General features: G+C 46.7%; 1 protein-coding gene across 6 annotated transcripts in view; it reads right to left on the minus strand.

The window, feature by feature from the left end:
• FAM168A (family with sequence similarity 168 member A) overlaps positions 1–12,424 on the minus strand; it is a 226,631-nt gene that overhangs the window by 17,707 nt on the left and 196,500 nt on the right. For all 6 annotated transcript variants that reach the window (XR_012627778.1, XM_074860549.1, XM_074860545.1 and 3 more), the window contains one exon: positions 2,187–2,312. Coding sequence is in view for 5 of the 6 variants with exons in the window: in XM_074860549.1 (XP_074716650.1) it covers positions 2,187–2,312 (126 nt within the window). In the remaining variant the exon portion in view is untranslated. The remainder of the gene's footprint in view (positions 1–2,186; positions 2,313–12,424) is intronic.

A 12,424-nucleotide genomic window follows, 5' to 3' on the forward strand; every position in this document is an offset into this window, starting at 1 on the left:
CCCACACTGGAGGCAAGGCCAGGATGAAGGCACCTGGCCAGCCCTTACCCAGCCTTTAAGTTCATGCATGTCTTGCCATGGTCTTTCACTGCAGGTTCACAGCCCAGTGGAGCCCTCAGCATCTTTTCCATCTTACTGGTGCAGATGTGGGGAGGTTCTGAGCAGCTATTGCATCTTTATTTGTATTTAGCCCTGTTCAGTGTGTGGCTCCAGTCTGTACGGGGGGGGAATCTTCACCCTGGGAACAGAAAGACTCATCTCCCAGGCTTCTCCTTAGCTCTCCTCCATCCAGATCTGACACCTCGCTGATGCTCATGAGTAAGCTCTCACCCATCTCCTGCCACAGGACACCTGCGGAAGGCTGTTCTCCCAAGAACAAAACCTGGGCTAGGTGAGATTGAGCCAAAGGACAGAACCAATCTGGGATTCCCAACCTGAAATACTTCTGATTTTTCAGAGCCTGTGCTTGAGATGGCATCTCCCCGCAGAGCTCCGACGATGCCAACCACAGCTATAAGCCTGAAGCACCTTCGCAAATCAAACCTCAAGGCTTTATCTATTAAATTTAATTTCTAAATTAAATGTGCCCAAGACAGTTCTCTGGAAACGAGGCCAGTCTGCATTATTGATCTCCTTTATCACCCACACTGGATGATCACAGCCAAATTTTGCCTCCAAACCCTTTCCTACCCCAGTACCTGCTCTTGTCCTCTCTGATTTCGAGGGAGGAGTCTCACCTGCAGCAACCCGGAGACGCAAGGGGGAGGAGAAATCACATCCAAGGGAATTTTGCCAAATAATATCTAGGTTTCTACTACTTACAAGCTGAGATTTTCCAAACACGTACAACTCAGTCAAATCTGGTCTGGCGTGAAATTAGGTGTGATGCAAAGCGCATGCACCATGCCAGGCATACAGCCCCTACCCCGAAGAATGGTAGGGACGTCCCTTTCCAAAGAGAAAGTCTCCCAAAGGCTTCTAATAGGTTTATTTTTAAGAATTCTTTTTATCAAAAAAAGAAACAATATTTCTTCCTCTCATTTCATTCTGTAAATGATTTAATTTAGCACAAAAAGGGACCCTGGAGCAGCCAGATGGTGAGGAACACTTCAGCTCACATGTGTGCATGGGCTCAGAGGTCCCAGCCTTGCAAACACAGCCTGTGGAATATCACTTTAAGATATCTTATATTTTTGTCTCCAAATACAACTGGGAGTTTCTCCAGGTCCCAGGAGTGTTTGGAAGGTTAATTTTGCATTTTTGAACCTAGGAGTGGTCTCACCTCAGGCTTGCAGCACACCTCACCTTAGCCACGCTCTGGCTTTAGCAGGCAAAGAGCAGTGGGGCAGGGGACACCCCACATACCAAGGGAAGCACCAGAAGCCTTATCAGGGAGCTTATCACCCCTCCTGGAGGCACTATTTGGCCTCTTAGGGATGAGATTACAAGGTTCCACCTGGAAAAGCCTGTTTGACTGCGATCCCTAAGTAGCATCTCCTCCCCCTGCTCAGACAGTTTGAGTTAAAAAGTGGGAATTTCAGCGGGGTTCCTTGAATATCATGCTTTTTTGTTTGGAATTCTCTCACTTTTAAGGGTATAGGAAATAACCTCCCTTTCATTTTTCTACACATACTGTTCTGCTCAACCACAGAGCATCGCCACTGCAGATATACATCTGCAAACAACCTCAGGTTGCTCCTGGGGACCAAATGCTCAGCTGAAAGAGAGGCCTTCACCCTCCTCCACTTGACTTCCTCCTCTGAAGAAGCACTAGGAGGGTCCATGCTCTCCTTTTTGAGCTCCTTCATGGTTTCAACACATGCAAACAGGAAGGAGCAGGGATGCTACCTCATTTTCAGAAGAAAAAACCCAAGAGCTCTGCAAAATTTCATCCCAGAAGGGAATTGAAGCAGCAGAGCAACGCTCCCACTGGGAAGCTCTGGCAGCAGAAGGTGATGAATCTGCTCCAAGGTGCCAGGGAGCACCCTCAGGACCTGCAGCCCCCTCACCTGTGTCAGGGCTCAGCACCCAGGGAAGGACACACAGACACCCGCATGGACATGAACAATCCCATCCATTGCAAACAGGCTGATCTCAAAGAACCCCATCCCCAAATAACCCACAGGAGAGGAGGCAAGTGGGCACAAAACAACCAAGTAAAACCCCAGAAAAAAAGGTTTATTTACTGAATGCTGCAGAAGAAGCCTGATAAGTTCTGTTCTCGGTCCCGGTGTCCACCGGGAGGTGGAAGGTGCCCTCCGTGGCACAGGAGGAGGAGGTCTGTGGCCAGGCTTGCTTCATCAGAAGTGTAGCTTGAGTAGAGACAGAGAAGAGGTGTCACACAGAGCAATGAAGATACAACTTCCCGCATTTTTGTCGCATTTGAACCACTTCGCTGCTCTCTTCCCTTCCCCCCGACCTTTTAAGGACAACTATCCATAGGAATTTCACACCGTGGTTCCTCTCGCCCCACCTGCTCCCCATGGAGGGATGGTTTGCACAGTGCATTGCAGCAAACCAGTTACCTACCCCAAACAACTGGTTTTCTGAGCTAAGCCACCCGTGTGAAGATCTGTGTCTGGAAGACATGACCATCCCTCCCCAGATACCACTGGTCACCTCTGTGCGCAGGGACCAGTAACAGCTGTCCTTGGCCTTGTGTTTCCCAGCCAGAAAACAGGCTGAGCTGGGTGTGCAAGGCATTTTATTCACAGTAAAACCCTTTGAGATGCTTGCATGGCAGGTACCACCAGTGGACAAGGTACTGGTTGCTGTGACCACCCCATCACAGCGTTGGGTGGTCTTTAGAAACTCTGGGAAGGACAGTCAGCAGAAGCAGTGGCTTTGGGCAGGTTGTCCTGTATCCCAGTTGGCAGAAAAGTATTTATGAAGCCAAGTAAAATAATCCAGAAGAATCTCAAGAGCCAAATCTTGTGGGATTTAAGAAGCGACCAACAGAATTCAGTCACTTTGTGGGTCTTAAATTTTCGGAAAAAAGGTCTTGTACTAACTGCCATAATGCACCCCTGCACGATGAACCAGCACTGGCTACACCTTTAGCCTATATCCAAACACAGTGCCAACGCTCATCGAAGAAGAACCGCCGTTACACCGAAGGCTTTCTGGAGCACATCTACAACCAGGCTCCTTCCCAAAGCTGGTGCCTCTGAGAAAGGCTTAACAGGTCTTTTCCTGTTTTTCTTCTTTTTTCCCCTGAAACTATGGACCTGTCCTAACTTTTTGTTCCAGACTAATCTCAAATAGTTGCCCACACCATCCTTGGTTTAAGTCCCACCACCTCCCAACGGAGTGCATACATCTTTTGAAAGCCTCAGCCAGTTATTACAGCTCGCTGCTCACCAGCTTAACAAGCTCCTTTAGCTGTCATTATAAAAGAAATAAGCTCCAGGTTTTCCATGTATCGCAGTACGTATTTCACACACCCAGCTACTAAGGAAAGAAAACCAAGTGAGGGTTGATCGATCCTCAGCAAGCGCTTAGTGATTAGACCTCGCTGTGAAGTTGTGGAGGGTAAAGGAGGTAAAACGATGCTGCTGCTGGAATCAAAGAAAATCACCAATTTATGGCTTCTTTAAAGGTATTTTTTGTGATCACAGAAGGTAGACTGTTGACATGCTCTCTCTACACCGAATTACTGCATTCTCCAAGATCTCTAGAAGGTTGGAGATCAAGGTATGTCCCTGCTGTCCCCTTCTCCCTGTGCAGATGGTGTTACAGACAGGTAGGATTTCCCCAGAGATGCTGTAAAAGGATTTTGGGTCAGATATGTCAACTCAAGAGATTTCTAGAAAATAAAAAAAAAGGACCTTTGGGCAAAAAAGGTATGATGGAGGCGTGACTTTGTAGGCAGGGAACTGTTTCTGAGAGCAGAACTAGCCAAGCTTGGACAAAGACGTTTGGAGCCAAAAGAGGAGCTCTTTGGGAGGGACATCACAGCCCACAGGAGAAGGTGGTGGGTTCCTTATCCTCCCGTCGGCCCCAAGGGAGTCACACATGAAGACATTTTAAAGCTGCACTTCATAACTCCTCCCAAGCAAGTCCCTACCCCCAAGGGGCTCGGCGCTAAGCCCCACAGAAGGGACTTGATGACTTGGTCAGGGCTTGTAAACCTTTCTGCAGCCCAAAGGCAAGAGCAATGATGTTTCAAACCCCTCCATGTCTGCTCAGACTCTTAATTAACCATCTCTGAAGATGAAACTGTAAATTTGGAGTGCCACAGGGCTGGAAGTTGGGGATGAGTGATTGAGGAGGCCGAGGAAGAATCAGCGCTGGTGCCACAGCCCACGCCAGCCGCCGTGCAGGTCCTAATGGTTGGACACCACTGCCCAGAGAGAGCAGAGAAGCACTGCTGCAGGGCTGTTGGGCCACCAAAAACTCCTGAGACCGCTCTCCTAGTGTGGGACAGAAATACGGGAGCGTGGAGGACACCCAGCAGCGCTGCTTTCCTGGACAGTGTGGTAATCATCAGCCGTGTGGAGATGTTTATGGGTGCAAGATCAGGCTGGTTGGAGCTCTGCTACTGGAAACGTGGAAACGTGCTCCTCTCTCCTCACCTTCTCCAAGAGAAAACCAGGAGGTTTGTGGGAAGTGAGAGATTCAGAGCGCAATTTCTCCTCCACTCGAGCACTGATCACGTTCTGCTCTGAGCCTGTGCCCTCTCCCAAAGGTTTGCGAGTTATTAAGGATTTCCAAACTGCCTTGCTTTATTTTCCATGGTACACTGCACTCCTGAACATTACACTGGAGAGCTAACTCCCAGCACTGGGACAGAAACAGTCTTTCACTTATGCTTTTATTTAAAATCAGATTCATTTTTGCCTCTGGATTTCGCAAAGGTTTTAATCTCCAAGACTGATGAGACAATTTATTTAGATGTTATATGAATCCTTCCTCTGCGGTTTCTCCTCTCCACATCAGACCTACCAAGAAATCAAGGTAATTTGGGTCTGAGATGCCTGGGGGCTTGCCATAGCTATGCATGCTCTTTACATTAAATCATGGATCTTTGGAGAATCCATCACTTAAAACCACACAAAAGGTGAACCAAGGAAGCTTCTAGGAACATTAATATCTCCTGGTCCTTTGCAAGGGCTACCATTCACAGAGGTTACAATCCAGGCATGACTATCTAATATCATTTAAGGTTTATCTCCCACCAGTGTCTTCTGGATTTCGTTTAGTCTCTTGCCTACGCCATTCATTGAAAAATAAAGAGCTTTTCTTTGTTATCTGTTGGATCTCTGGCAAATCTAGTAGTGGGAACTGAGCATGGGTCTCTGCAGCGCTGGGACTGGTCTGTCTCCCTGAGAGGACCTCTAGCCAACATGGTAATGTTCAGGACATATCCTGAGTGGAAAAGAGAAAAATATGAATCAGATGTGCCTGAGAAAATTCCGTGAATTAACTGGGGTACAGAATTGCAACAAAAGGACGAAGCAGATGATACAGTATATATGGTATATATATTTCTTACTTCCCTCTGCCAAACTTATTTGTGATGGATATGGCCTTGAGCCTCGTACAAAGTTTGCAATTAGCTTAATTCCCCAGGCAGTCCCATTGCTGTGTGCCCGAGTGCCTCAAAATGGTGGGAGCATTTGCTCTTAGAAAGCCTTGCAAGGCTCTACAGGATATTCACCCCGAGATACCCAGCTTAGGGGACCCACTGATGTCCCTAAATAGTCGTTGGGCACCTATGGAGGATGGTTCAGAGCACTTATGTGGGGAAAGACGATGCCTATGCTTTCCCTCTGCAGAGCAATGTTTCTCCAGGGAGGCCCCAGAAGCAGGAATGGGGGATCAGAGCCCCTGTCCTGTCCCACAACATCCCCACAGAGACCCCTAAATTCTGAGGCTGATTTTAGAAATATCTGTAGGGGCACTGAAGTAATGGATACAACGCATTATTCTCCCCTGCATTATTAATAAATGCAGTTAAAGCATAAGCCAGCCTCCATGCGAAAAGTGTGTGCCCTACTTCCAGGAAAATAAAAAGGCATGCTTTAATGAAGGAAGCTAAAACAAAACAACCATCTCAGGAAGACAGAATGCCTGGGAGGGAACATGCACCAGGCTTAATGAAGACATACATTATTTTTTTTTTTTAAATTGGCGTGCCTCGTGTCTCTGCAGTAGAGTGATTTTAGGCGCTCATTTTTACATACTTGAAAGGAATTTTTTTAAATAACACTGTCCTAAATAACCAGGCTTATTGCAAGCATCAGAGTTTGCAATGTCGGTGTTTTGCAGTGATCCTGTAGCCTGCCTTGTGTCTCTCCTTCTAACAACTGTGGAAAAACACAACAGAGAAATCACACAAGGCAGAAACTTGTGTTGTTTCAAGGAACTGGGATAGACAGAAATTCATTCCCTTGCTTGACGAAGGCTCCTTCGGCTGAGCTTTGCAAGCAGTGCTGTGGCAGGCTGTTACCTATGCCTTGGGAAGGGTTGGTGTGAAATAAACTGGTGAAGAATTTATCATCCTTTTGGTGCTCAAACATCAGCAAATATTCACCAGGTACCTGACACTGAGAGAGGGAGGAATCAAGACTGGTTCCAGTTACAATTTGCCTTTCCTCACTGCTGCTGGACCTGCATGGACCAAGGGGACTCTAGACTTCTCTGTGCTCCTCTCCATGTCTCCTTACGCTTCTCTGATTGAGGCAATTACAAAGTTTGAGGCGCTAAATAATTTAATTTTCCATGTGGATCCCAGGGTCTTGGGAACCATGAGGCCAACAGAAGAGCATGAGCGTGGCATCAGGGACTGTAGCGCGTTTGCAGGACATCAAGGACAAAAGAGATGGCATTTAAGTAGAAGGTATTTGAAAACTAGACTTTGAAAATTAACCACCTCCGATGCACTTCACTTGGGGTGAACCACACCAAGGGCAGGAGCAGAGGGTAGGCTTCATCTTCGCTCGGTGGTTGATCTCTTGATAAGATTTTGCATGGAAGCCAAGAAAAACTGTCAAGATTTGGGGCAAGAGCCACCTAATCAGAGATAGCTTGTCTGAGGAGCACCTTCAGGGTGGACCAGAGAGGGTGACCAAGCTTGTACAAAACAGTTTCTTTCAGATACAACCCACAGATTTAGAAGTCACAAGCAAAGGATGCTCTTCCCACCCTTTCCAACCTCTATTCCAAGTAGTATTAAGGGGGACATTTGCCTGGTTAACCCACATAAGGAGAAACAGATATCCAAGCAGATGAAACTGTTTATGATTGCTTTTTTAGTGATTCTGAAGGATTTCTGCCAGCAGGTACCACCCCCCTCCCAACCCAGCAGGCTTGAAACAGAAGAACCTTGTCAGTGGATGGGATGCTTTTGAGAGCAGCAATTCTGCGGGGAACATACAGCATCTCTTTCTGCAGCAAAGCAGCTAAAGGCTCAACATCTAAAATGCCTTAAAAATACATTTAGAATTAGTCTGCTGTTTCAGAATCAAAGATTTTAAAAATAAAGCTGATCCCCTCTGATTCCCAGTGTGTTTGATGGACGGCATGAACCTCAGCAGCACGTTCTTCTCCGCAGTGGGGTTATTTCCAGCCTCCTGTGTGACAGCAACTGATTCAATTTGAATAAACGCTCTCTGTACCGATACAGATGACTGGTTTTTAACTCAGCCACTGAACCACAGTATTACTTTAACTCAGTTCCATTTAACACAGTTGAGGACACTGCCTGCTCTGTCGCATGTACCCACGGCCGGAATATTTTATGGACCTTATTTTGCATTAGTTGTCTCTCAAACATTCTTCATACTTCTCCCTGAAGCCTGTTTCCTCTAGAGAAGTGACCACTGACGGTGGGTGCAATGCTGGGAGGTCCTGAGCCTGCGCCTGCTTCCCAGAGTTGTTAATGTGGCATCTTGCCTGCGGCAGAATCAGGATCTTAAAGAACATCAATCAAGAAAAACTGGCAGGGAGTTGCAAGTAGCTTGAAAAAGCCTCTAAATTTAAGAAATGTCCGAGCCAGGATTGCCTCTGTAGCCTTTGCTCTGCCTCTAAGGATAATGTTGATAGGTGCTGTCCTCACTCACAGAATCACACCAGCTTTTTCTTCACTAACTGGTGCTAGTGCATCCCCAGCTCCTGAGCCACTGGCCTGAGCCACGTCCACGCAAACATCTTTCCTCCCGGCTGCACACGAACAAGTTGAGGGCTCTGAACCATGCCTCCTACGAGATAAATCTCCAAATAGTGGGGAAAAAAATCCCTGCCATGATATTAAATTGCATTGATTTCAAGAGCTGCATGACTGTTTATGGGGAGGTTGGAGGTTTCTGCACAGGAGAAGTTGGGTTGAGAAGCACCAGTTGTAGTCTTCACCATTTCCTCTCTAATTTAGTGCTTAGCTGCGTTGTCTTACGCACTGAGAGTTTGTTGTTCTCAACACAAAATGACCTGTCAGCTTTCTGGACATTAGGAGATTTCTAATGTGGAAATTATTAAAAGCATTTTTTAAGACTCATAAACAGAGAAAAGAAATTTAAATGTTGAGACGGCTGCGAAGGCTTTCTTGCTTGAGCGTTAAGCTGCGTAACAAAAAGATCTGGTGAGGGGGGACAAAAATGATCAGAGGGTTTTTTTTTAGAGAAAGCAAGTCGGTAAAGATTAGGATTGCACTTCAGAAGGGAGCATCGGGGGAGTGAACAAAAGGCTGGCTGGCACAAAGAAGATTGACCCGGGTTTTCGTCTCCCCTTTCACATCATGCAAATCTAAAGCAACAGACAATTATTTGCATTGCTTAAAAAAAAAAAAATAAATCAGTAACTCAAGCCTTAATTAATCTGCAGAACTGCTTGCTGCAAAGTATTGTAGCGATAAAATACAGCAAGAATCAAAGCACGGGGGAGGTTAAGCATCTTTAATGAAAGAGGGACACCCACAGCCACAGCCACCAGGACAAAGGTAGGGAAAAATCAAAGTGCTCGTGTTTTTGTGCTTATAAAAGCCGCTGACTAACAAGGTTTGGGGCGGATTATTCCATACTGAACAATCACAAGGAGACTTCTGAAGGCCGATCTGGCTGTTTTCAGGGAAGAGAGACCAGGGCGGATGGACAACCCAGCCCTCGCTGAGTGTGGGGGCTCCTTTCTGCTGGGTGGAGGACACAGGCTGTAGATGCCACTGCAGGAACGAGGGGCTCGAGAAGGGGTGTCCAAGGGCTCGCTGCTGCCCGCCTCTGCAAACCCCAATTTCCAGGCTTATCCCTGTGTTTCCTTGTTCTCTCCTGGTCTTCTTGACTGTTTCTTCGCTGTCTGGGTTGGGACATCCACTTCTTTCTTGTCTTTGTTGTGAGTGCAAGCAACTTCTTTGTTCAAGAGGAGGTTTGTCCTCCAGCCCACTCCAGGACTTCCACTTTTACACACCAGGTAGGTCCCATTTCTCAATCCATTCCTACTACCCTGACCTAGGCCAAGAAAACAATCCCATAAAACAGCATCCTCCTCTCTGAGGGTATCTTGACTATGTATCAGAGTTGAGAGAGCGTCTACAACCCCCCCTTGGGTTCCTGTTCCTCATGAGCATGAAGGACATCCCAGGCAGGATTCATCTCAAGCTCTCCTGGTAGCAAAGACAAGGCACCCATGGGGAATTTTTCCCCAAAGATGGGCTAAATGTCTCTCTGGGGAGATCTCTCCTTCTCTCCACTGAACACAGAGGGACCTGGGCTGGAAGGATTAGAGACCTAAGGTCTATATGGCTAAAGGGAACCAAATCTTCCCTAAATGTGGCAATTGCTGCAGCTGTTTAAAATACCTTAGTATTTCCTAGTGGGTTTTACTTTCTTATTTTTAATTTGGAAAATTAAACTGAGCTGAAATAAAATCTTTCCAGGGGAATGTGTAGATTTCATCAAGATTTTGCAAAGAAAAGTATTTTGTTTGGATAGCAACGCAGCATTTCTGGGGGTTGTTTCAATTTGTTTTCTAATAGGAACTCCAGCCTCCCAAGGATGGTGTCTGAGATGTACAAGAAGCAAGATAGATGCCCAAAAATTTCCTTGTCCTGCAGCAATTTGGTGCTCCCTCTCACTTGGGTGTCCCCTTGGCCATCTCCCCACCCAGTGGTAGAGCTCCTGCCTGCAAGGCACAAACAGTGGCTGGAGACAAGTGACATTTCATAATGTCCAGGCCAATACACAGGAACACTGCTGTATTTACATCCCTGGCTGAGCAGGGAGGACGTTGTCAGCCTCTGGCAGGACAAGCCATTAATAAATTTGTGGAATTTTTTTTTTTTTTTTGCTGTGGAGCTCTTTTCATTTTACTCTTTCAGTGTTATATCCTTCAGGGGAATTTGAGGGTGGCCAGCACACATCTAGGTGAACAAAACTTGTTTCATATTACACATTAAGATTTTCAGTGGGAAGAAATGCAGCTAAAGACCCTACCAGAAGCACATAAACCCAACCAAAACACAACAGATCCCTTACAGAGTCATCCACAGTAAACGGCTTTATTTAATAACCTTGCAAAATAACAGTGAATTTAAACTGTGATGTGGCAAAGACAGCACCAAAAACTTTTGGCAGTGAAACCCTCATTCCTGCCTCATCAGCCTTGGAAAGCTCCCGAGCCTGGAGATCCACTGATTTTATGACAACCAGGAGACTGAAAACTTGGCAATTCAGAGGAGAAAGGGTTTAGAAGACTGCCACAAAGTCCGGCTTTGTGTTTGTTACACAAGCATCTATTTCACTGCGATGACTACTGAACACTTAGCTGAAAAGACGGCTTTATTCAGAAGTTTTAAAATCCCGTAGCTCTTTTGAGGCAGCGAAGCATTCAGAATAAACATCTCGGCCAACCAAAAAGCCATGAAGTCAAAACAAAGGGCAAGATATTATTTTTCATCTCCAATGTGTGCTTGGAAATGGGTGAGCAAGAGATTTTTTCAGGCCTTTTTCATAAAAACCGTGAAAAAAGGCACAGTTCTGATCTCAGAAATGCTTTTCCAATCAGTTCAGACACTGCCGATTCTTGCACTTGACCTATATGACCATATCGCTTAAAGAAAACACTCTGATAACACACTACAGCCTAAAAAACCCACAGCTAATAATGTTCTAAGCACAGACTGGTTTGGGTTAGAAGGGACCTTCAAAGATCATCTAGTTCCACTCCCCTGCTCTGGGCAGGGGTACCTTCCACTAGCCCGGGTTGTCCAAAACCCCGTCCAACCTGGCCTTGAACCCTTCCAGGGAGGGGGCAGCCACAGCTTCTCTGGGAAACAAGATCTCAAGATCGCTATTAAATAGGAGATTTCCTTTTCTTATAGCCCCTTTCATTTAATTCACTCCAGATAAGAGTTACAGCAGCAGAGCCCATGGATGAGGATTAAACGGAGGGCAGGGACAGGTGACGTAACAGTGAGGGTCTGCTACAGGCCACCCAACCAGGAAGACCGAGCAGATGAGGCCCTCAGTAGACAGATGGGAGCAGCCTCACGTTCACAAGCCCTGGTCCTCATGGGGAGCTTCAACCACCCTGATATTTGTTGGAGGGACAACACAGCAGGGCACAAGCAATCCAGGAGGTTCCTGGAATGCGTTGATGGAAACTTCCTTCTCCAAGTGATGGAGGAGTCAACAAGGAGGGGCTGGTGGGGACTGTGAAGCTCAAGGGCAGCCTTGGCTGCAGTGACCATGAAACGGTGGAGTTCAAGGTCTTAGGGCAGTGAGGCAGGCAGCAGCAAGCTCTCTACCTTGGACTTCAGGAGAGCAGACTTTGGTCTCTTTGGGAGTGCCATGGGATAAAGCCCTGGAGGGAAGAGGGGCCCAGGAAAGGTGGTTCATATTCAAGGATCACCTCCTTCAAGTGATGCATCCCGACAAAGAGGAAGTCAGATAAGAACCCCAGAAGGCCTGCATGGATGAACATGGAGCTCCTGGACAAGCTCAAACACAAAAAGAAAGCTGAGAGAGGGTGGAAGCAAGGAGAGGTAGCCTGGGAGGGATACAGAGAAACTGAACAACCAGGGATCAGGTTAGGAAAACCAAAGCCCTGAACAGAATTAAATCTAGTCAGGGATATCAAGGGCAACAAGAAAAGCTTCTATAGCTACATCAGTGATAAAAGGAAGACTAGGGAAAATGTGGGCCCTCTCCAGAATGAAACAGGAGATCCGGTTACCCAGGATATGGAGAAGACTGAGGTACTCAATGACTTTTTTGCCTCAGTCTTCATCGGCAAGGGCTCCAGCCACACTGCCCAAGGTGCAGACAGCAAAGGAGAGGACTGGGAGAATGATAAACTGCCCACTGTAGGAGAAGATCAGGTTTGAGACCATCTAAGGAACCTGAAGAGTTCAAGACCATCTAAAGGGACCTGATGAGATGCATCTGTGGGTCCTGAGGGAACTGGTAGATGAATCGGCCCAGCCACTATCCACTGT

This window comes from Strix uralensis, chromosome 2, assembly GCF_047716275.1.
Source record: "Strix uralensis isolate ZFMK-TIS-50842 chromosome 2, bStrUra1, whole genome shotgun sequence".
NCBI classification, from domain to species: domain Eukaryota; kingdom Metazoa; phylum Chordata; class Aves; order Strigiformes; family Strigidae; genus Strix; species Strix uralensis.